Source organism: Xiphophorus couchianus, chromosome 22 (assembly GCF_001444195.1).
Source record: "Xiphophorus couchianus chromosome 22, X_couchianus-1.0, whole genome shotgun sequence".
Lineage (NCBI taxonomy): Eukaryota > Metazoa > Chordata > Actinopteri > Cyprinodontiformes > Poeciliidae > Xiphophorus > Xiphophorus couchianus.
In genome coordinates, this window is record NC_040249.1 from 12,103,210 (window position 1) to 12,128,881 (window position 25,672).

A 25,672-nucleotide genomic window follows, 5' to 3' on the forward strand; every position below is an offset into this window, starting at 1 on the left:
CTAACCAGACAGAAATACGCCAGGCAGGTTTTAACCTGGGGCTGAACAAGTGTTTCAGCACAAACACAAGTGAGGTAGAGTGAGTGAGAAAGAGAGAGAGTTACTTTTAAACAAGACAGGCCACAGAAAAACACATGGACCAAAAAATGCCCTAAAATATGTGGGTGGGTGTGATTTTTAGAATAAAATTACAAAAGAAGAAACCACCAACAAGCAAAACATTGGGCAAAGCCATCCAAAGGAAACTAATCTTTAACCCAGTTTAAAGATTAGACGCTGCTACAGAATGCTATAAAATGAAAAAAGTTGCATTTTTTTGTGCCGCAGTCAGATTTCAAGAAAAAATATAGATCTCCTTTAAGAAACAGAAGGTTAGCATCTTTTGTCCACGATTCATCCCTTAAAGCACCTGTTACACCCACACACTGAAGAGCTCGTATTTAGATGCAAATAACTACAATCAGAATTTAAAAAAAAGGATAAAACGGAAATATTATTAGATCAATATGGTTAGTATGAATGTTCACTCACCTGGTAGGCAGCAAAAAGTTGCAGTGGTGAAAGTCACTAGCAGGGGGAAAGTGACTGTGTGAATGAGTGTGGCTAGTAAATGCTTCCCTCAGTCAATCCTCCCTTCTTCCCTCCTTCTCCATATATCCCTCCCTGCTTCTTTCACCTCCTCTTTCTCTGGATTTCTTTCTGTCATGTAGACTTTTATGGTTAACACACTAAAACGTGAGGCAGGCTGCTGCCATAAAACTGTCTGCCTGATGCTCAGATCGTGTGTAACAGCCAGCAAAATAACAGCCATAGGTGTCATCAATTAATTTTTTATTTTTTTTATGCTCATCTTAAATTGCTGAAAGTTTTTACTTATATATATACACACACATAGCATGATTGTACCAAATTTTACTTAGTCAGAGTAAAGACAGGCATTTCAGATCTTATTTGTAAGAAATATATGTAAAAATTATTTATTTTATTTTCACAGTGATACTCTACTTTATTCTATTGAATAAGAATAACATTTATTCAGTATTGTGGATTTTATTGTAAAATATAATAAAAGTGTTTTGCAAGACACTTTATACAAAAGTATGCTTTCAGAATTTATTGTAAAACTGGACTGTAAAAATATGCCGTAACTGATTAAATTAATTGCCTCAATTTGACTTCTTAAATGTTGCATTCCAGAGATTATTTTTCAGCAACACTCATTGATTTCTTTTTTTTATATAAAAGGGTGTTAAGAACTTGTCTAAAATAACATGTCTTTTTTATATAACACTTATTTTCTCACATTTAAGCCACTTACACCTCTCTCCTCCTATAGTCTAAAATGATGCTTTACACAGCTTTACCCTCAGAGTGTTGCACAACTTTAGGGGAAACATGTGTAAATTAAACCAACAGGAAGGCTTCTGCTTCCAGAATAGCTTTAAATTCTAAGTTCCTGGTGTCTTAAAGAAGCTCCCTATGCCACAGGGTAGATATTTCCTTGTTGGGACGGCCACAAACCACCAACTTTAAAATAGGAGCAGCCTCACCGTAGCCATGGTGAACGTGACAGATGAGAATATGCATTACCACCCCGGCCCAGAGGTATGCAACAGCTCTATAAACTCTCATTGTTGAGAATGGACCATAAAGATTTAACTCATCTGTGCAGGTCAAGATTCACTTATACGAAAATCCTACTTTTTCACTGTACCTAAAGGTCTTAACCTGTCTACGGTTTGTTCAAGAGGTGCTTGAAACATGTTTGTTTGTTTTGTGAGTCACCTTTTTTTTTTTTTTAGAAGATTTTGGACAAATTTAGCTCCATGGCCAATGTTGGCGTCAGGCTGTTGTTTTGATAAACTGTATTTCTGTTTTCAAGCAAACCTCAGTGGGCACCTTTCTGGGGCAGCACGGTTTATTCATAGACATGAAAAATGGCAATTATGACAGGGGAGGTAGGAACTTAAACATACGGCACAACCATTATAAACACTTAGCTGTATGCAGATTTCCAGACAGCAGCGTGTAAAGTAATTACATACCAAATAACTGTATGTGTGTACTCTTTGAAGCTGTAGTAGACATGTTTGGGTGTCCTGGAGATGGTGCCACTGGGTGGCAATGTGGTGGTCCCTCCCTTACTGTTAAACCCCGGACAGGAAGAGCAGACCCCCTATTAGCGCGGCCCAGATCAGAGGGATATCCGAGGCTGACGGAGAAGAAGGAAAAGAGATGCTAAGGTTTAAACTAGCGCAGAGTGTGTGGCGTGCATCCAGTTTAACTTGCGATATAGACTAAACATATCGGATTGAACAAACTACGACAGACAGGTGCTCCTACTCGTGATCAAATGGTTCACAGTTCAGTGGGATGTGGGCTAGAGTTAGAGTGCTCTTCAGGGCTCCCAGAGAAATCAAAGGACTATCTGAGAAAGCAGGTCTCTGCGGCAGAACGCTTTCTCTCTCCACCTCTCTAATTACACAAACCGAGCTAGCTCTGCCCTTACCCACAATCTGTGGAGGCATGAAATAAATACATGCTCTCCAACAATAAACAAGTGCCTTTTCAAATGACATGCTCACCCCCACTGCCGTCTCTCCAGGCTTTCATAATGCTTTGCCTTTTAACTGGCTGTAGAAGAATGTAGGCTGGTACTATAAAGCGAAGAGTGCAGAGAGAGGTTAATTATGATGCATTGCATTTGATGATGCATATATGCATAATCAAAATGTTAGAAGATTTAAAAAAATAAATAATAATAAATGCAATTTAAAACTGTGTTATAACCTGATATTGAAATATTACCTGCATAGACATGGCATGTTTATTTAAAGTCATATTTCAGGGATTTTGTACTGGTGTGGAATAAAATAATTATTTACAGTGTGTTTACTTTTATTAGAAGTTTATTTAATATTAATCTTACAATGTTTAATTAGTTTATTATGTCTCACTCAGTCTTACAGAGTCATTGTTTCTCTTTTTAGCCTTCACAGTTTGCCTCAGTGTGTCAGAAGCTTAGCAACAGGCGATAAGTTAATAGTTTTCATACCTTGCGGAGGGACAGACCAGACCGACGGCGGAGCGATTATTATTAGACACAGAATATTCTGTCAGAAACCCATTTTTAACTGAAAGTTGCATTTTTCTCTGTGTGTGTATTAATCTGATTAGCTCCTTGGGAATGTTGGTGGCGACACTCTGTCTGCGGGAGAAGGACAGTATACAGTATATGTAGAGAGGTGATTCCTTTGTCTAGTTAGATCTCTTCTGAGTTCTCCATCTGTGCAGATGTAAAATAAAGCTGTGTTTTGTTCTTTCTCTTTAACAAGGTTTGGACTTTGTTAATTTTTCTCGCTCCACACTGGAGATAGAGGTTTTTGAAACATTCTCTGAATGAGGATATCTATTAAAGTGATGCACTCTTGCTATGTTATGATAGTCATAGATTTGCTCAAATTTCAATGTATATTGGGTATGATTCTTAATGCTGTGCCAGAAACATTAAGGCCTTATTAGATACCTGAAGATCAGCCATTAGCTTTGTTATAAAGGGAGCATAAAGATTGTAACAGTTCAATGTTAAGATGGAAAATATGCAGACATTCACATAAAGTGCCATGCAGAGATTTACAACCCTCTAAACTCTTATGATTTTGTCATGCTACAACAAATTGAATTGTATTTCATTCAGATTTTGTGATAAACTAACACACAGCGTTTTTTTTGTTGTTGTTGTTGTTGTCTATTTTAAAAAATAAAAATCTGAAGATTTTGATGTCCATGTATATTCAGTAATCCAGACAGAATAGGGTAGAACCACTTTTTACTGTTTTTGCATATCTGTACACTAAAATTGCTACCCATACATTATGGCTCAAGCTCAGTCATATTTGATAGAGATCGTCTCGGCACTTCATTGCAATTAAACATGTTTTGATCTAAATCATTGCATTATAGCTCAGGCTGTATGCTAAGAGTTATTTTCCTGTTCAAAGGGAGACCTCCACTTCGGTTTATTTTTTTTCCCCATAACTCTAGTATTTAGCTCTGCTTAAAATATGCATTACTAAAGCATGATGCTGCCATCTTATTTTACTGTAGGAATCATTTTGTAAGGCTTATGTGCAATGTTAGTCTTTCTATCACGCAAAGCAAAAGTTCCGGTTTCCTCTCAGTTTACCAGATTATCCATTTTTAAATGTTGCTGTGTAATCTTCATGGATTGTGGTATGTTTTAGAAAAAAATGTCTTCAGACTTTATTAGGACAAACCAATCCTTGACCTGTCAAGAGATTTCCAGAGTTACCGGTCTTGGCTGCTTCTCTCCTTGCTTCTCTCTTTGCCAAGCCTATCAGGATGACCATGTCCTTTTTAGTTTGCAGTTATGCTATAATATTTCTATCTTCTGATTAGAGATTGGACAGGGGTCTCTGTGACATGCTGTTGGAATTTTGTTTTCTAATCTAACTCTGCTTTAGATCTCTGTTAATGATGCCATTTGTTTACTAAAGTTCTCTAACAAACCTCTAAAACCTTCATAGAACAATTACATTTATACTTAGTCTGTATTACACACAAGTGAACCATATTTAATAATTAGGTCACTTTTGAATACAACCAATTGAAGGTCAATGATAGGTTTATTTTGTCATAACCTGCTAAGAATCAGCCACAGACAGAGATTAGGTTTCTTTTAATTTCTTTTCTGCAGAATAGGAGAATTGAGAACAGACGCGACGAATCGCTGTCAAACACTGTCTGGACTCAATTCTGCCAGATCTTTCTTTGCATTTCTCTTTATTGTATAGAAAAAGGAGGTTGGGCTTCTTCACACAGTCACACAGAGTATTGACCAACCGTCTTTACATTCTGGAACCTCCTATGGACATGCCCTTACAAGGGCATGTGGCTGACCACAACTAATCAGTTACATATGGAACTAATAACACATGAATGTTTAACGTTTTTAGCTTCCAAGCAACCATCCTAAACAAAGTTAATAATATACTACAAAAGAAAGAGAAGTTAAGTAAATATAAAAAGAAGAATAATATGAGAGTAATAATATGAAAAGAATAATATGAAAAGAACAACTTGTAAAATAAACTCATGAGTAAATGAACAGGAGGATAATTTTTCTAACAGTCAACAGCTGACAGAGTGAGGGTTCTGGAAATGTTTCAAAAGGTCTTCTACCATAAAAAATCTGTAGCGATCTGATCATTTCAGATATTATTTATGAGAAAAAAAGCATAACTCACAAGTCAGTGTGACTAAGGCCTCTAAATAGGAAAATCTAATTTCTCGGTGTGTGAATGACGTTATAAAGCTTTGTTTTTTTTTATATGTGGGCATCTTGGCTTTTGTCTGGCCCAGAAATGTACCTGTACTGAATGGCTTGTTCTATTTTCTAAGCTTGTAGAACAGTACGTACCAAAATCTTGAAGTCAGTTTATAGATGTGTCCACTGCTTTTTAGAAAAATAATGGTTTGGAAAATGTAATTATAAGGCATTTTTAATGTTTTTTTTTCCCTTCATCTTCAATCAGTCTTTACTGAAATTATGACTTTTTCATTTTATTCCAAGCCCGTTTAATTTTATTTTACTCATTTTTGACTGGCAAAGGAAACGTTTATTTCAATCTAAATCTGGATGCCGCTTTTTGTTCTGTAGTTTAGCAAAATTATAGTTCACATTGCAGACTCTCTTCATTCATCAAAAGTTCCACTCAAAGATGACTTTGGGTTGTTTTTTTCCTTCAGATGCAGTTTGGGCAAAAGTGCAATGGCTGATGGGTTACCTGCAGCTCTGAGTTTATCACCTGAAATTATTTAATAGTCTAAAGTCTAGGCTCAGTCTCCCATTTTTGGTGTTTTTCTCTAAATAGGAGGATCATTCAAGATTACAATGTGTTAAATGTGCAAAACTGGCATTTGATATGCTTATTTGGATTTTCCTGAGTATTGAGTTAAATAAAACATTGTGCTCTAGATCTGTATAGCTTAACCAAGCGTGGTACTGGTCTTCATGTATAGGCTGAACACTAGCACAAGAGAAAGCCCCAAGGACTCGTCAGAGATCTCATTTTCTAAATTTTACTCATAATCCACTACATGTGAAAAATAAATTAGGTGTATACATACTATATGCATCACACCAAAAATCTGATTTGTAAATGTTTTCACATGTTGAGCAGTCCATGTTCAGAGTTTCCCTTATGAGGCATACCACTTAATCTTGCAGCATGGTGTACTCTCACATTTACATCAGCTGTCACCAGGGCACAGATTCTCTTTTTAAAATGTAATCTGTGGCCCCTTTAGTTGCCTTTTCCCACATATTCTCAGGGCCGCCTGCATCTTTCTTTGGTCTGCGCGGTTTGCTCAACTCATTACTTCACGACGGCCACACAAGTGTGTCCTCTGAGTGATGAGAGGGTAACCATGCTATCCCCACACCAGCAAGCATGTTAGCAGCAGAAGTTACTTCAAGACACATTGTGGTTACTCTTAATTAAAAATGAAAAATGTGTATGCAAAGCATGTGGTGGGATAGCCCGTTTTGACATTTCAGTGCAACCCTGCCACCTTGTGGAGAAGATGAAAACCACATGCACGTGTAAGAGCAAAAACTCAGCAGATGGGACAAATATGTTTATTAAATATAAAACTCTTATTTGCATTACAGAAAAATACAAAGTTTTTGGTAGATTAACAGAACCGCAGTGCTCTTGTTGTACATATTTATAACTTGGAATACATTTTAATAAAATAATTCTAAATAAAAGTGAAGAAAAAAAAAGTACACAGAGCAAGAAACAGAAGTTCAGATTGAAATATTTCTACAAATACAATTTACAAAACATGCTTTAATCAAGAGGCAGGTGTAAATAATTTAATGCACTGCAAGAATAGTATTTAAAATATTGAACAGCAATTAGTTTAGAAACTAGCACGTTAAAAACAAGTGCCGTCTCACAGTTTGTTTTAAGTCCTTTTGTCACAAGCTCCAGCCACAAAGCAAAAAGTCTACAAGAAAAGCAGAAGTGTAGCATGTGACAAGGTTCTCATCAAATCGCCGTTAATCTATACCAGAAATAAACAGAAGGGGGGGGAAGAGTGTGAATAAGAACCTGGACTTAGTTTGTAAAGTGTTGCTTAACAAAAAAAGGAAAAATATATTTATAAATAGCTACATAAATACTTTTCCTATGCAGTGCATAGTTCACTAGTGAATGTAGTGTGGACTTTAGTTGTTGCTAAGTGGGTGATAAAAAGCACATGCCAGCAAATGTGTAATCACTTTCTAGTGTTGACACTTAATGTAAAGCCATCTGATTCTCCAGCTTAGTGAAATACTGCCATGGCGGCCCAAAGGTCACAAACACTGCTTTTCAAAAGGTTCAGAAATTATATGTATTAATGTTTCTTATACCTGTCCATCCCAGAGGCAGGAGACATGCATCTGACACTTTTTGTTTTGCATAGACCTAAAATAAATGTCGAGGCAATTCAAGGAAAAAAAAATAATCTGCCAACCTAAAGATCTTACCTTTAAAATGATAAAGTTTTATCTTGTATCAAATTATTAACCTAGCTCAGGAGTGGGCAATCCTGGTCCTTGAGGGCCGGTGTCCTGCAACTCTTAGATGTCTCCCTGGTCCAACACGCTTGAATCCAATAGCTGAATTGCCTCCTAAGTGCAGTCAAGTTCTCCAGAGTCCTGCGAATGATCTCATAATTTGACTCAGGTGTGTTGAAGTAGAAATGCATCTAAAAGTTGCAGGAGACCGGCCCTCGAGGCCTGGAGTTGCCCACCCCTGCTAGCTGAACTGAAGAACAGCCCACCTTCTGTCATGCAATCCAGCTGAACATAAAAAAAATACAGGCTTTGAGACTTCAATACAAAAACACTTCTCAAACAGACTCTGATGAGGTATTACAGCCTTTAAACAAGCAGAACTGTTTTCAGATAGGATGAGAAGGCCACGTTTTGACATTAATATGCTTTACAGACATTATGATTACACTCAGTCTAAACACATCCATAATTAATTATTCACTTCACTATCTGTCCAGCTGTTGTATTGTCTTTCAGTCCAGTTATTTACTTACGCTGATATAATGATCATGACTAAGGCTGCATAATTCAGTTGCAAAAGGGAAGTACTGACTTCAAGTAACTTCATCCTCAAGTCTTTGGTCAGTTGCTGATATAATGGCACAAACCCAACTCAAAATATCACCTGCACATTTATGTGAAATAAAGGCAAATGTGGAAAATGAGTTAAACTAGGCAGAGTTCTCAAACTGAGAGATTAATTAGCATTCTTAAAAAGCTCCTTGTTGTCCCCATAAGTGTATCATTCATAACCTGCATTAAAGTCATGATTTTCCACCCCCTCAACAGTGGGCCAAGAAAATTTAACTTCCATCAACTGATCTAGAGTTTAGTGTTGCTTTCAGAGAGAAAAGCAAGTCTCAGCAGGGCTGCAAGTGTGACGGTGTGTTGCTCTCTGGGTCATTTTGTACTTTTGAACAAAGGCATCCATTTGGATCTTTGGGTAACAGAACCACCTTCACATTCTAAGTCTCTACCTGCCTCTTCATTTTTTCATAAAAAAAAAAATATGTTTAGTCCAGAGATCCTGATGTGGTCCATTCAAGCTTGGAAGGCGGATTTTGGAGCAACTCTTGTTTCCCCCAGTCATCGCCAAGGCAGAGCTTGAACTGAGCTCAAGGTTGCCAGGGTTTCCTGTCCTTGCCTTTCTGGTCAGGAAAGTGTTTATAGCGACATTTATCCCCAAAATGGCACCCGGTAGTTCTCCAAAAGTAACACTCATCTCCATTAACTGGGCCACGTCGCCGAGGACTGAGAATGTGAAAGAGAAAAGATACAGAGAAAACACATCAACTACTTTGTCAACAGAGATGGAAAAATCCTTTGTTGACTTAGTGGAGAAGATAAAGACAAGATGTACAAAGGCTTGCTTGAGTATTTGGTTTGTTTGGACTTTGAATTGTGCAGTGTGAAAGATGTCAATGTCTTTTGGGATTTTATGTGATAGACCAACAACATAATGCACAATTACATAGCACAATAACAAAACTTTGCACTCAATTCCAGCTTTGTTCTCTTTTTATCTTAAACCACCTACCATCTTCATTTCACTTCATTGTAATACTTCTGTTGGTTTATCACATAGAAGGGCAACAAAATGCACTTGTGGGAAAATGCAGAACAGTTAAAAGGATATGAAAACTTTCACAAACTATTGTCTTAAAGTAAAACAAGAAAAAACAGTTTAAAAGCATGTTTCTTACCCAGCTCCTGTCCCTGTTTGCTGTGTGACAGGGAAAAAAGTCCTAAGTGGAATGGGAAGGACCCTCTGAGTGCGGCGGTCAGGATACCTTACAACTAAACGTGTGTTTTCAATGCAGTACCCCTGCAGAAGCAAATGTTTGCATTCAGACTAAAAAAGACTGGATCAAGAAAGGCATTACAAGTGTGAAAATAAATAACTACTGACGTTTAGTTTTTCCATAGCTCGGGCTGCCATATCTGCGTTCCTAAAATTCACAAAGGCACAGAATCGCTCATGCAGCACACGGATGCTCTCTATGTCTCCATACCTGCAGTATACAGACATCAGATTACTCACTGTGGTTAAAAGCTTGCCATCCCAAGTTTCTGCTCAAGACCAATTATACAGCACCCAGAAATGAAACCCAAAAATGAGAATGCATTGAATACTGTACCACATTAAATTCATACGTTTTAAAAAGGTCCCATAAGTGTTTTTCCGTTATTTCTGTTGTCACATTTCCCACCCAGAGAGAAGGACAAGGGCTTCTAAAATAACATGAAAGACAATACATGACTAAATACATTATAATAACTGGATACACAGTCCAATCACAGGCCTGAAGTCTCATTTATCACAACAGGTTAAATAAAAAAAGGGTTAAATATAAAAATTTTATTTTAATATAAAATGTCCAAAAACACTTTTTGAACTTTTGAAAATCCATAGTTTGACTGAACAAAGGTCACCTACCCTGGTTGCACAACTGATGCATCATGGCCTCCAGCTGCAGAAATAAAATTGTCATTGCTAAAATACATATAAATGTAGCTGCAAGGCAAATGGAACAGCATTTGTATAATTTTGTGATTTTTTTTTATTTTTACCTCTTGGTGCATCTGAACAAGATGCGAGAACAGCCTGCACAGATGAAAATCTCTCCAGCAGTACAACACTTTGCATCTCTTCAAATCCAAACTCCTAAGACAGAATAAAAAATATGCTATCAGAAAACGAGTTCAAACGTCTCCCTATAAATTTCAATTACATCTAGGAAGAGAATTGCTAGGTGCATTCACCATTAGCTGAAGGACTTTGCAACTGAAGAGATCATTGACAGCCTCTTCACAGTGTTTGTCCAGTTTCAACACCTGCTCCATAGCCTTCTCTGCCTCACTGTACCGCTACAACACAAGCATACAAACATTTTCATAGAGATGCACTCACAGATTGGGATGTTTGTTGTGTGTATATATATATATATATATATTCATAACTATAATGCTCTGTGCCCACCTTCATGCCAATGAGAGCTCTGCCTTTGCGAAAGTATCCTTTGGCCCACTCTGGAGCCAGCTCAATGGAGCGTTCTGCATCCCCCAGAGCCTGAGGATACTGCTCCAAGCAGTAATAGCAATACGAGCGGTTTCCAAAGAACCTGCATGAAAGAGATTTAAAAATGACAGGGGAAAAAAAACTGTATAAAACATGTGAACGAACCCATGTACTAATATATTTGCTAAATATTTTGCAAATGTATTCATGCCTGCCAAACATTCCATGTTTTGTCACATTGCAACTACAAATTTCAATGTATTTTGTTGATGTTGCGATAGAACAAACTGGCGCATAATTATAAATAGGGAATAAAACGATTAGTTTTTTTTTTCTCTCAAAAATATCTGAAGAGTGGTTCCATTTGTTTCCAGGTTACTTTAATTCAACACCCGAGTAACAAGCTGAGCGACCAATTATCTTCAGAAGTCACCTAATTAGTAAACAGAATTCACTCTTAAGTAATTTAATTCAACGTAAATCCAGCTGTTCCGTGAAAGCCTGAGAGGTTTATTAGACTGAGGAACGCAACAGACAGGTCATGTGCAAAGTTGTGGACAAATGTAAAGAAGGGTAATGTTATAAAACAATATCTTAGGCATTCAACATCTCACAGAGACTGTTCAATCCACATGCCTGCTGTGAGTCACCTTGTGCTCTAACTGAAACACATTGTGGAACAAAGTGCTGTAGTCAGAGACGGAAGCAAAGCTTTTCAGTCCCCAAGCAACAATATGGTTCAAGTTCAAATCCAGACCCAGATTCAATTAGGAATCTGTGGCAAGACTTAAACTGCTGTTCACAATCTGCATCCAGAATAACAGAAATTGAGCTGCTTAACCAGGACAAATGGACTAAAGTAATTCTGTTTGGAAGCTGGTGGAGACACACCCCATGAGTTGTGCAGAAGTAATTGCAGCAAACTGTGGATAGGCACTGTACTGACTAAGAGGAGAATAAAGCAAATGTTTGACACACTTCTTAGGTCTTCATCTTGAAAAAATAATTAGAGTTTGTGGTTGTAACATGATCAAATTCAAAACAAAGTATGAATATGTTTACAATGTATAGTCATACATAGTTGTCAGAAGATGTACCTGTAATCCTTTGGGTCACACTTTATGGCTTCCGTAAACATGCAGGCTGCTTGTGCATACTGCCCTTCCTGCACCAGCTTAATCCCTTTTTCTGCAAGACAAAGAAATGTAAATAACTTTCAGTTAAGATACTGGCCTGAAGGCCTGACTGCTTTAACACAGATGACGTTTGTAGAAAAGAATGTATAATCAATAATCTTCTCAAAGCCTACGTTGACGTTTAAATGAAAATTCAGTTTAACGATTGCTTATGTGGCAAGATTCCACAAAAATCTTTCCTTACCCGTCAGCGATGCGCTTTTCTTGGTCATGTTGTCAGTTATGTTTGTCTACAAACAGAATAATAATACTTTCATCATGTCACATGCAAGACAGTGGACAAACAGACAGGGGTATTATAATATAGTCCAGAGTCCAGAGTCCAGTTGTTCCCCGTTAAATAAGACTTTGGACCAGCCAGATGAACACAATACCACGTCAGGATAAGTAAAGAGATGGTTGTTGTTTTGCACCAATTTATTATTTCATTTACCTCTTTTCTGGCCTCATTTTCCTTGTTTTCTTTGGACTTGCGACTATATCCTTTGGGTTTGATATGGCTAGCAGCATTAGCGAAGAAGGCACTGCTCACATCCCACTCCGGCTCCTGTAAAACACAAAAAGCCAAGCAGCTCTTAGATCACTCACCATCTGGCTTAAAAAAAAACAAACAAAAAAAAAACTAAACATAATTCAAGTCTTCTGGATTTATGACAACAATAGTATTAGACAATGTGCAATAACCTCATTCATGCTCAGTACCTCTTCAGTTGAGTTGGCTTTTGTCTTCTGCTTGAGTCCTGCAGGCGCCATAACTGGAGTTGCATTGTGCTTGTTAGGAGCAGCAGATTTAGTTTCCTTGTTCTCTTCTTTTGTGGCTCTTTGTTTTTCCTCTTCAGCAATGTCTGCTTCTGACTCACTTTCATCCAGCTCAGACTCTGCACCACCGTCCTCTTCTTCGTCCTAATGTGTGAGATCATAAATACAATCACCTTTGAACAGCAAAATGAAAATGTGGAATATTTTCATAAAGGAAACGTAAGGGCTACCTGTTCAGCGCTGTCATTTTGCTTGATCTGCTCTTGCTTCTTACGTTTCCTGCGGCGCTAAAACATTAAGAGTAATCCATGGCATCATTCATATGTAGCAAAATAAACTGGAGTAGAATCATTTTTAGGAGTGTATTTAATTGCTCACCTTCTTCCTCTTTGCTCGACGTCGCTCTGCTTTCTGTCTGACCTTATCCTCCTCGCTCAGATCATCCTCACCATTTAATGCATTCTGGGCAAACACACACACACACAATAGTTTAGCTCTGCACATTATGGCATAACTTTTGCTGTCGAAGCAGTTTTGGTCAGGATCACATTGTACCTGTGATAAAGTGGCATCATGACCCAGGTCAGAGGTTGCAGCAACACAGTCCATTGGCTCCTCCTGTTGCTGCACAGCAGGGCCTGTTAGGAAACACACAAATCATCGTGACTTGAATTAATTTGTAAATTGAGTGTTTTGTTCTAATTTGTTTTTAACATGGTACTTCTGTGCTGCTGCCTTAGCCATTCTTAATCTCTGAGATTAAATAAAAATTTTAAGCAAATTATCATGTAATATCTTTAGTTTTCCCATCAATTCCACATCTACTGCTTACATAGATGAAGGTATTCTACAAGCTTTTAAAGGGTTCTTAAGATTGAATGTCCTTTTAAGGTGATGCTAGAGGAAAGGTCCGAGTGGCTAGTTTTCTCCAGTTGTGTGGATCATAGAGTAGCAAATGTGGTCCTGCCCTACCTGTTGCTGCACTACTGGCAAGTTGGCTAAAATAAGGTTACTACAGTTTTCCCTCACAAGAAAGATAAATTTGGCTTTTTGAAAATATTTCTGGTTTTGAAAAACACAAAGCACAGAGCCTAAAGAGTACCACTCATCACTTTAATAAACCACAGTTTAAAACTACAGTGAGCAAGCAGCAACAGGTATATCTGTTAGCTAGTCAGTTACAGGCTGGTTACTAAAGTCTTGTTCAGAGAAGGGAGACTCTCCTCAGAACAACTGTTGGGGCTCAGTCTGGATTCGTTGCCATTACGATTATGTGTGTATTTGAGAACTGGACACTCTGATTATACTTTATTAAAGAAATGGCTAGATGCCAAACAGTAACCAATATCACATTTGTGCAACTTTTTCATTATGTTTTATTTATGGAGTTGCGTCATGTTGCTAATGGTAACTAACTAAATTGGGCACCTAAAATTTTATATTGGCAGGGTTAAAATATGTTTATATTTCCATCATGTACTTAAATTATGAGGTGTTGCATGCTTGTGTTTCTTTTTAAAGGTTACTCTGCAGCACAAGTCCATGGACAATAGATATGGAATTCAGAATAGACTTTCAGCTATCTCTGGCATTTTCTTAAGTGTTTATTTATAAGAAAGCACAGTCGTTGATAAACCAGTCTAAATAATATTTTCCCAATTACAATTAGGCTAAATCCATACAACAAGCATTGAAAAACTAGACTCAATAGGTGTTTATTCTATAAGGTGACAATAAAGCTGATTAATGCTAAAATCATTATACCTGCATTAGTGTTATTTAAGCAGCAGTAAAAATAAATATTAATTTTTTGTTTTACGTAAAATCTCTTAGATTATGTCTCATTCTGTTTTATACTTTTTGGAGATACTCTGGTCCCATGCTATTTTTACTCGGGTCTGTCACACTAGCAGAATCTCATAATCCCATGGTTCGACCACAGTTGAACAACAACCTACACTGACAGCAAACAATGCGGCATTCCTGTACTATAAAACGAGAAACAGACAATTCTGACCCTCGGGCTTAAAGGTTAATGCTAGACTTTTTTCACCTTCAAATCACAGGTTGTCCTATTAATGCAAAGTACAGCTTAAGAAATCCTATGTTTCCAAATTTTGAATTACTTATCAAATTGCATTGTTTGATAATCTACTCCTCCATAAGCATCCAAATAGGTCTTGTTTTAAAAGTTCAGCCATCTGAATGTAGGATAAACATGTTCCTCCATCATATTCAGGTTTATCCACTTTAGGTTTTAGTAACAAATAAAACATTTTAAAAAGTATAACTGTGGGTGGAGAAAAGGATAATGGTTATTATTAAAGCATTTCTGAGAACCAGGAATGCTCAACAATGCTGAACTGAAAACTGCCCAACGAGATTAATTCATGTTGTTTCTCTTTGGTCTTAAGCAAGAGGAACAGTTTAGCCATCACATACCACAAACAGTCGCTTCGAGGACTACCGTTTCTCTGAAACCTGGCTAAATATGACCTACAGAACAGACACTGGCTTTTTAAAGTGGGGTCTATTGTTTGGGCATAGAGCAGATGTAAGCTCTGCAGTTTCTCCAAGCAGAGAACACGGAGACAAATCACAAGACAAAAAAATGAAGCAAAAACTACTGGCCTTGAAGTAAACTTTGCGGTGTCAGATTTCTATTGGTTCAGCAAAGTGTTGCGGAGAATGACAAATTCATACTTGGTCTGTGACTCATGTTGTGACTCGTAAAGTGGGGATGGACAATTTTGCCTTTGAAATGCATCTATAAGGCACACTCAATCTTTTCTGGGAGGGGGGGAAGAAAAAGAGACAGGGAGCCTCTGGGCTTCCTGATTCTCTCAATGTTTATGTGTGTTCTGCTGGGAGCAGCGGCTCTCGTCAACAATGTAGAACGTAATAAAGGAATCCTCATAAAGCCAGCTGAAGGAACCCAGGCCTTTTTAACCCCTCCTACATCTAAAAATTGAAGTGTTTAGGTAAAGAATCCAGCACTGGAATGTAGCAGAAAACGCAAACATGTAGTGAGCATGGGGAATAAAGTCAGCTGTTCATGCGTGCCACACTTCTCCAATGACAAAAGTCTCAAATGTCGCCGAATCCGACTTTCTGTTCAAGGATTACCTTGGTGGAATGCTCTCTGAACACTTAAAAGATACAAGATTGGTGGACAAAGGCAACAAAAGATCCTCTGTTTCTTCTGTTCAGAGGAACTTCCCAAATCAGAGTGCAGTTGAAAGGTGAGCTCTTTCCACAGGAATGCAAAAATAACAGGGTATCTTTGGGAACTGGTGGGCTGGACAGAAAATAAGCTTCATTGCTAGTTTGCTGTTAGAAAAATGTCAATGGATTTTATAGCACTCACAGGTGCATTTTAGCTGCATTTTGCTACAACAAAATACAGCTTGAAGGCATGACTGTTTTTAATTAGAGCTCTTAGAAAAAAAAAAAAGGAAAATTGTGAAACATGAGCTAACTCAAATGTTTACTAGTTTGCAAATGAGGCAAAAAAAAAAGCCTGAAATTTGATCACATAATCAATAACACCTGTGTCCTATAAGAGTGTTGAAGGAGTTATTTCTGGATGCTCAGCTGCCTCTAATGTCACTCTTAACATACATGCATCCTGTTGAACAAAACATGACATCATAATTGGGGGAGAAAAAAAAGGAGGAACATAGCTTAGGCCAACTTCAGAGACACAACCTGTCTCGTCTTACATAAATACACCCACAGTGAAGAGTATGCCACCTATCTGCAGCATTGTTTTCATACCAACGCGAACAGGGAATTTATTCAGTTTGTTTTGTCTTTTAAGACAACATATACCTCTCACAATCGGCACATTTAACATTCAAAGACCTTACCTGATGAATAAAAACACTGTCTGAATCTGTCATAGGTGAACGTAAAGAGCTTTGACTCCACAGAAGCGAGTAACAAGATGTGGGGAAAGGGAGGAACTGGCAACATGGAAACTTTTCATTGTTACACGAACTCCATTTAAGTCGCTCGACAGAGACGAGTGAGACGCACAACAAACACAAACCAGTCTTAACGTTCCGCATCCTAAACCGAGTTCTTTAGTTCGTTCATCGCATTACTATTGTCGGGCTCTGAACTTGTGGCCAGTTCATGAAAGTTTTCAAAAGAGGGACGTTTTCTTACCGCTTCCGAGTCCCAACAGCCGGCATATGTCTCTGGTGAATTTCATGAGCGCAACCATCCAGCATTATCCTCTACAATAAACCTCCCAAAATGTTTTAACTACGGTTTAACTCGGCGTGGAGACCTTTTTCACACATTGGGAAAATCGCCGTCTGCGGGAATCTTCGGTGGTTTAATCCGTTTCCTGAGCGTCAAAACGCCCGACGCTGGGTCCACCCTGAGCAGCGTCTTAAAGGCACAGGACACAGACACCTGCTGGAAGAGGAACAGGATGGGTTCTGATTCTGTTGTTTACTAGTAGGCGTGTTTTTCTCAAAATGAAGTAATTATGCAGTTATATTAATCGTGCATAACAATTCTAAAAAAAAAAAAATTATTAAAAAGCAAAAATAATACAGGGATGGTCAACCTACACTGGATAAATGTTCCCACGTCTGACCCTGGATTATTACCTTGTGACTGAAAATGTTTCATTTACTGCAGCTCACATCGTTGTTAATCTAGAGATGTTCATATGAATATGACATTGTTTCATTTTTCTGAATGTGCAGACTTCCCTAAGTAGGCGTTTACAATTGGCTTCCTTGAATAAGCTTTTGCAATATGTATATTTCAAAAGGGTTTATGAAGCTTCAGAATAGCATTACTTTTTTTTCTGCACTAAGAATTGTACCAATATTAATAATAATTAATGTGGCTAAATAATGATGTAGAGCTACACAACAAAACAAAAACATGAAGTTGCAGATTATTGTTAAATTACTGACTGCAGACTGAATGCTGACACAGTTGTTAGAGTTGCATCAAGAAGGACCTTTGTTTGAATCCCAGCCTAGGATCTTTTTGCATGGAGTTTGCATGGTGGGCCCCTGTATGCATACGTTTTCTATGGGAACTCTTGGCTTCCTTCTGCAGTACATAAATACACAAATATCCATGTTAGGTTAACTGGTCTTTCTAAATTGCCCTTAGGTAAAAGTGTGTGAATGCGTGGTTGTTTGTCCTGCGATTAACTGGCGACCTGTCCACGTACCTGCCGCTAGCTCAAATACTGCTGAAGTTATGGCCCTGCACATGATGCTGCACATATAGCAGGATACAGACAACAGACAGATGGAAGATATTAATTTATTTTGGTTTGTCAAACACACCAAACTTTACAAAACAGCTTTGCTTGAATTTACTTAAACATTTTCAAACCTAAAATTTTCACTGCATCATTTTCATGATTGCAATCATCTTAGATGATGGTGTTTAAGATCACCTTAAAATGTCAGTTTTGAGGAACATGCAAGCTTTTGTACTGCTCATCTTTAGCTGATACTTGTATAAAAATGTATTTCCACTTGATTAAACTGATACATATTAACTACTTTCCCCAATCAAAATGTGTTTCTCTCTTATGATCAAGTGATTTCAAAGTTGCAATAGTCTAAAGAGATGACTGCAAAACCTGTCCCACAGACCATTTCATTGTCACCTTCATTAAATGTCTATAGGATAAGATTTGACTTCTTTCATCCATGGTTGTAGAAAATAACCCCAAAATAAAGACACGTAATCAAATATATTCCTTTAAATAAGCATCCATACCCCTTAAATGGTATGGTTAGTACCCAGGTAGAGCTGGAGACCAGCAGGACATGGCTTCTGTAAACTGACAGGTTAGGAAAAGGGATCAATTATCAGAAAAGTGGTCAAGATTACCATGGTAACCCTGGAGGAGCAGCAAAGACTAGTTGTTCAGGTGGGAGAACCTGTTGCAAAAAAACCCCAATTGGTTAAGTTTCCCTCAAATCTGGTCTTTGTGGAAGAATGGCAAGAAGAAAGTTACAGCAAGTAGTTGTAGTTTGTCACAACTATGTTTGGTCAAACGGTACTGAAAAATGCAAAATGCTAACCCGACATCCTTCTGAACACATGGTGGTGGCAGCATCATGCTGAGGGGCTACTTCTCTTCAGAAAATACATGGAAGTAGGTCAGAGTTGATTGACATATGCATGGAGCTCAACACAGGGAAATGCTTGACTTTTGCTTCACAATTATATGCTACTTTGTATTGGTTAGTCACTAACCATTCTAGTAAATTAATTTGTTCGTGGAACATGACAGAATGTGACATTCAAGGGGTATGTGAGTACTTATGCAAGACTGAAGTGTGGGTTGCAATTTTTAATTTTGAACTTGAAAAAGGTTTTTTTTTAATTTAACTTATGTAGTTGTGCAGTATAGAAGAGGTTAGTGTATGCTTTTGGAATAATGCTGTCACAATTCTCAGCGACGCTTCAAATCAGATATAACAGTGAGCGCTGCGTTCCAGCCTGGAGAACCCATCACACCGCCACCTGGGAATCAAAAAAACACATGAAAATCAAACACTGTTTACTCAATGAGTAGACAAACAAAGCAGCAATAAAAATGTTACTTCAAACTCAAAGGTTCATTAAATATTCATCAACAGTAACCACATAAAACAATTAAAATGCCTATTACTTTGCTATAAACAAATGATTCTGTAAATGCTGTTTATTATCCAGTTAAAATGAAACGGCAAACCTGGATGGCAGCCACTGCCACACAGATAGAGTCCTTTAATTGGTGAGCGATAGTCTGAAAGTGAGGGCAAAGGTCGTGCTAGGTAGAGCTGGTCCAGAGACATTGATCCATGAAAGATATTCTGTGAAAACAAGCTCATATTGTATGCTTCTGCATCTGAGTTTTACATAACCATGCACACTCTTTTTGTTTGATGGATGCCACATTAAAACAGAAACACACACATGTGCAATGACGAAACAAAGCTCTGTAAGGTAAACAAAAAAAAGCTCAGCTGAACTTTGATTCTCATTTATAGGTTTGTGTAAAAGTGTCTATAACCATTAACAGCTTACACAACAGGCCCCATGAAGGACTCAAATTACTTCCCCCTTCAGTGAAGAGCTGATTGTGTCAAGCAAACGGGCTCTATGTCAACATTCAAACGGCTTCTCATCTATAATGTGTGCAGTGTACAGTTTGTACCCCGCCAGTGAGTCCAAAGATCTTCTCCAGGTCAGGGGGAGTCAGGATATCTCTGCCCACAACGGAGGTTTTAAACCCAGGGGCGTATTGTTCCACCCAGTCAAAAACTACAAAAGCAGACAAAGACAGACTTTTTTTTTTTACTGATACAGGTTAATCAATACAGTTCTAAAGATAACCAGTATGTTAAACAATATTTTTCATTTTAGAAAGAAGAGGCTCTTGAAAAAAACATAGTCTGCAGCCATGATGTCATCACCTTTTACATAGAGAAGAAAATAAGTAAAAAGGAAGACATGTTTTTAGCATAAGTGTAATTTGTGTTTCTAACCAGTGTCTGCGAAGTCCTCTCTGTCCTGCTGGGTCCACTCCCTGCCTTTGATGTGGTAGGGGGTAAACTGAGTGAATAATGACACAACATGGCAGCCAGGGGGAGCGAGAGTGGGATCCAAAACAGATGGGATAGTCATCTCCAACATAGGTCTACAGGAAAAGAGAACATAATTTGGTCCAGGGTGGGAATTTTTTTTAAGCAACAAGCAGTGAACATAGTAGATATCTTTAATATTTTAAGTGGTAAACAGATTGTTTTTAATAACCGACATATAAAAAGCAGTTCAAAAACATTTTTAACTTATGCAAAGAGTCAGATAATAACCAGATCTGATGATGGTATGTTTGGTGAGCAGAAATATATATATTTGTAGTACATAGATGTTACACATCTATGTTATACATATAAAATATATGTAACTGAAAAAAGATCCCTTAAAATGACTTGAACAAATAAACTTGTTGGTCACCTTTAGTATTTTTGCTCTGATAATCTTGAAATATAAAAACTTTAGTGGCAGCAGGGTTGATGACATATCTTTCATCCATATCCACTCATCCACATGAATGACTTTGAAGCAGAGGAATGAGGAATAAAGTCAAACCTCGCTGAGGGACGTCCATTGATGGCATCTTTATATGCAGCCTCAAGTATGTCCACGTTTTCACAATTCAGATGTATTGAGCACTGATGATGGGGTCCAGGCTTATCATCTGGTGTGGGTGATGCCAGGAAGTTTGGTAATTTGTCTAATGCCACTACAAAAGCAGACGACAACAAAGAAATGTAAACAAAAACAACAATCTGAGTTTTTTTCCACTTTTTCAGAAAGAGACAAGTTCAGACACTTTTGGGGGGAAATATACACTATACTGACAGCTATTTTTGCTCACAAATGCAAATAATTAAATGTAGGTATTTTAACTAAACACACAGATACAAGTATAAAATGTAGGACTGAGGTATGCTTCTAAATCAAATCAATCACAGTCAAATGGTAGTAATATTATAACAAAGTAAAAGCAACAATCATTCCACTTTCTTTGTCATAAAAGATAGTGGAAAGACTGAACCAAAGTTTTTGCTGTGGTTCAAAGCAAAACCAAAAACCAAAGCAAAAACTTTGGAACTTTTAAACTTTGAACCAAAGTTTTTTGACCAAACTAAAATAGGTTTTTGCTGAGAATTCAATACCTTTTCCACTCAACCTTTAAATTTTGTGTATTGTATTTGCTAGGGATGTTAGTTGATATTTTCTCTCCACATTAAAACAAAGTTAAGAAAAAAATGGCGGCAGTTTATTAGTCTGTTCATCTAACATCTTTATTACACATTTTCACACAGTTCAGTGACTATTGCAACTCCCTATGGAATGCATAAACTATCATCTAATTCGCAAACCACATACAAGTAAAAGAGGCCTTACAGGACTTTAAAGAAGGTCAACAGCCGTCCATACAGAGCCTTGTCTACACCTCGTAGACAATCCCTTTTGAATTCTGCCTTACTTCTGGGCAGGATAGATTTGATACAAACTTTAATAAAAACTTTACCTAGAAGCAGAAAAGACTCACCGTTAATCTTTGAAACAGGTGAAGTATAGTCTACCTGGTCTACAGCTTTGATGAACTCTTCAGAAAGAGCACCCTACGGAGAGAACAGACGCATCAGCTGCACATTGCCTTCTGCACTACTAACATGAGATGGGGATTCACAGTATTACCTTTGGTGTCAAGTACTTGAAGGTAGCATAGGGGGTGGCATTTGACAGAACCACATTACTGTGAATCTCGGTGCCATCTTTTAGCACTACTCCTTTTGTTGCACCATCTGAACCAACAAGAATCTGTTCGACATTCTACCCAAGACGCGGAGAAAACACAATCAACCAGGTTCCGTAAAAAGACAGAAAAATACAATATCAAATGATCACCTTACCTTCTCTGTAAAAACGTCTACTCCGTAAGACTCAGCAGCTCTTGCTATAGCCTGAGACACACCTCCCATGCCTCCCTCCACATAACCCCATGCTCCTTTCTCCTTTTCCAGCTCTCCCATTACATGGTGCAAGAGCACATACCTTCATGGCAGGAAAAATGCATAAAAGATTTTGGAGAGGTCTGCATTTAATTCTGCTCAGCTACATTTGTTATGGTGAAAAAGAAATTACTCTCACCCGCTACCAGGGTTACTAGGACTGGTCATGGCTCCTATCACACCGTCAGTAGCTAATGTTGCCCTCAGTGGCTCTGAATCGAACCACCGAGTGAGAATCTTTGACAGAAAATAGGAGTGTCATTAGAAACACACACAGAGAGCAGAGTGTGTGGTTCATTTATTTATTTATTTTTCTTTCTAAGATATAACAAACCTTCATGATAGGTGCAGTTATAATTTCATAAAAGTCTGGAATATTCCCTCCAAGTTTCAGACCTTTCAATTTACAATAAAAAAAACAATGTGACTCAGGTAATGGATTATACAAAGAGATCGTTCTGAATGTCTGCCTTGGCACACGAACCTAATTTGGCAAACGGCATCAGCGTTTTAGTTGCAGCCAGCCTCTCCCTCAGTGATCCAGCTGTAACTCCTCTGATATCTACAGGTGGAGAATCCAGCAGAGGGTGGATGGCACTAACTAACTTTTCAAGATGTGCAACAAATTCAGGATAAGCCTAAGAACATTTTAGAGAATCGGTAAGATGTGGGTGAGGAAAGGAAAGTGTAAGGAGACATTAAATGCAACAAAAGCAAAGCACAGTATCATTTATTACAGTTTTTATTATGCTTTAGACACCTTAGCATCCTTCTGTGAAAACTTGCCGATCTCATTTAGGTTTTTGGCCAGATCTGACCCGAGGGTGAGGGACCTTGGTGCAGCCCCTTTAATCCCCTCCTCCAACATGGGGGTGAAAGAATGGGGCTCTCTCATGTATACCTTCAATCCATGTTTCTCAATACAAATAAAACACACAAACAAAGCACAAAATATAAAAAAACAAGGATATTCATTTTAAGATTAGATATTAGAAACATATGTATACTGTAAAGTAGGTATTTACATAAGCTGAATAAAAATACATCACCTTTTTTCTCAGTAATTGTAGGCAAGCATGACTGTCATTGAAACAGCCATTTTACAATTCAGAAAGTAAACGGTTTCTCTGTCCCAGAGAGGAACATGTTTTGGTATAAAATACTTGTATCAACCCCAGCTTGATCCAAGTCATACAGCTTAAAAGGCAGTTCTGCCCAAATAGAAAAATGTGCTAAACTTGAAGATTCAAAAATTCTCCTCAAACTTCTCTTGCTAATTAGTTTGGCATTTACAAAACAGAAAATACAACAGAAATTGAAATTTTGGTCATTATAACTGACCTAAACAGGAGGGTACATAGTCTGATTTAATGTCAGACTAAACAGTAAGAATTTTAAAAAAAAATCTTTTTACAGTTTATGTAAATATCTGCTTCAGACTGTACATAAAATGTTTTGAAATGATTTTGGTGTTTATACCTTCAGCTCAAGGTCTCTGCATATGTGAGGTCGTAACAAACTGAGCAAATATGAGCACCTGGAGAAGAGAAAACCTGCAGACAAGAGTTTTTTTTGTTTTTTTTTTCTCTAATTTAAATGAAACCAGTGTATTGAGTAGCTAAAAACAGATGAAAACAAAATAGGTGTATCACATCTTCTACTTTTGGATGCTATTTCATGAATGCATTTCGCATTTAGCACAAAAATGATGCTACACAAATAACGCAACACATGCGTTGCGTTATTTGTTGCGCAACACAAATAAATGTCAAATCAGTATAGAAAACAGAGCCATATTACAACAAATAAAGTGTCTGATCCTCAGACTTTCCTGGGGAAAATCCCTGAGTACCATACAGCAGGTAATATGGTTGATCATATAGTTAATGATTGTCTTGTATTCATTTACTTCATATGGTTTGCTTATAGTGTTTTTACACATTCTTAATCATACCCTCGATAACTTAACATGAATAGTTAGAGATAACTAAAGTATATCTCTTTCATGATTATCGCCATAATGCTATATTATGAGAGATAACATTATCGTTCATTATAATAACTGTTGCTATAGGCTTATTACTGAGGTCCCTTAGCTCATAAAGTCGTTATGTAGCGCTCCAATAAGTTTGGGTAATGACATCTTGATTTGCCAGGAGTCATTATCTGCTGTGTGTTTTAAATAATCACTTTTCTGTGATCCAGTGAACCAGTATTGTTCCCAGTGTAGATTCATCCTACCAGGAAAGATCTCCTCTGTGACAGCTGCCCCTCCCAGCACATGTCTGCGCTCCAGCACAGCTGTCTTCACCCCTCCCTTCTGAAGATAGGCGGCCTACACACACACACACACACACACACACACCCACACACGGACCCCCACATTATCACATTTACTTTCTTGTAAATGTGAGAGTATGGTATAGGTGTGCAGACTGAACAGGGAAACAAATGCGTGAACTCACTGCCACCAGCCCATTGTGTCCTGCAAAGAAGACATATTTTGTACGTGAATAGCTTTTAATTTTTGTTGTGCATCTTGTGGCTGAGTTGTGCAAGTTCAAGTTTGCAAAACTAATATTAAACACTATTGAATTAAAGAAAAGCCAACTGACAACTTCTGGAAGATTAAGGCTTTTTTTCCCCACCACAAGTTAAGACTCTTGGCACCACAAATTTTGTTTCCAAAAGCCTTTTTAATGTTTCTCACCTCCTCCGATGACCAGCGCGTCATAGCAGGGTTTTAAAGAAGTGTGATTCGATCTGGATCCTGTCAGGATCCACAGCAGATTCTTAGCCCGGGTTCCTCGATCCGTCCACACCGCTGCAGCCATGGCAGGAGCTTTCACTTATCTAACGTCGCCTCTTCCCGAACTGTGCTCAGCATCCGATCTCAGCATCAGACCCTGTTAAGTTGATAGGTCGGTCCGCAGACAAAGTTGGCTTTTCCAAAGGAAGGCGTTTCTGAAGAGCTACACCCGATTGGACAAGCAGTGAAACAAGGCATTTTTTAAGGATCCGATTGGATGAGATTAACTTCCGTCATTCCATTTTTTTTTCTTTTTTTAAATATGGCTAACTTTCTTCTCTGGTATCGGACTTTTCTTTATTTTTTTTAGTTTCACGAGCTTGCTGTATTAACCCCGTATTAAAATATAATAACGGCAGGGAGATTGTGTTAACAGGTGTTAGATATTAGCGGTGTTTCCATAACTTTTCCTCCTGCTTCTCTAAACAGAGAACGTCCGGTTACATTTCAAAATAAAAGCATCAACATAAATCTCATTTGAACTAACGGCAGTGATTTTTCAGAGATGTTTATAAGTAGTGAAAACTAAATGTTGACACCATTACATAAAAAACTAAAACTGCTTTTGTTATTGCAATAATGTAAACCTGAGTAGGGGGTTGCACAATATGGTGCAGTAGGTAGCACTATTGCCTTAGCAGGAAGGCACTGAGTTCAACTCTGCTTAGGGAGTTTGCATGAGTTCTCTCCTGGTACTCT

The 25,672-nt window shown here is 37.9% G+C and overlaps 2 protein-coding genes across 4 annotated transcripts; both read right to left on the reverse strand.

Moving 5' to 3' along the window:
• Window positions 1–6,645: 6,645 nt before the first annotated feature.
• Window positions 6,646–16,998, reverse strand: LOC114138123 (stress-induced-phosphoprotein 1). Of its 3 annotated transcripts, none has more exons than XM_028007202.1 (16): window positions 16,772–16,998; window positions 13,157–13,239; window positions 12,980–13,063; window positions 12,832–12,888; window positions 12,545–12,745; window positions 12,276–12,389; window positions 12,027–12,072; window positions 11,744–11,834; window positions 10,608–10,749; window positions 10,391–10,495; window positions 10,199–10,292; window positions 10,065–10,098; window positions 9,782–9,859; window positions 9,537–9,639; window positions 9,331–9,452; window positions 6,646–8,878 (listed from the first exon to the last, which is right to left on the reverse strand). In XM_028007202.1, the coding sequence occupies exons 1-16, from the start codon at window positions 16,827–16,829 to the stop codon at window positions 8,743–8,745; spliced, it is 1,548 nt and encodes a 515-aa protein (XP_027863003.1). In that variant the 5' UTR covers window positions 16,830–16,998; the 3' UTR covers window positions 6,646–8,742. The 3 variants fall into 3 exon arrangements, with proteins under 3 accessions (XP_027863003.1, XP_027863002.1, XP_027863001.1); XM_028007201.1 differs by lacking the exon at window positions 16,772–16,998 and adding an exon at window positions 16,471–16,699 and having other exon boundaries at window positions 12,832–12,890; window positions 12,985–13,063; XM_028007200.1 differs by lacking the exon at window positions 16,772–16,998 and adding an exon at window positions 16,471–16,697.
• Window positions 16,999–17,883: 885 nt separating this feature from the next.
• On the reverse strand, window positions 17,884–25,111 carry pyroxd2 (pyridine nucleotide-disulphide oxidoreductase domain 2). Its single transcript, XM_028007887.1, has 16 exons — window positions 24,875–25,111; window positions 24,630–24,649; window positions 24,406–24,499; window positions 23,644–23,717; window positions 22,925–23,080; window positions 22,649–22,802; window positions 22,499–22,560; window positions 22,304–22,401; window positions 22,066–22,207; window positions 21,851–21,985; window positions 21,702–21,774; window positions 20,732–20,885; window positions 20,125–20,276; window positions 19,794–19,900; window positions 19,329–19,449; window positions 17,884–19,117 (listed from the first exon to the last, which is right to left on the reverse strand). The coding sequence occupies exons 1-16, from the start codon at window positions 24,996–24,998 to the stop codon at window positions 19,047–19,049; spliced, it is 1,737 nt and encodes a 578-aa protein (XP_027863688.1). The 5' UTR covers window positions 24,999–25,111; the 3' UTR covers window positions 17,884–19,046.
• Window positions 25,112–25,672: the final 561 nt, after the last annotated feature.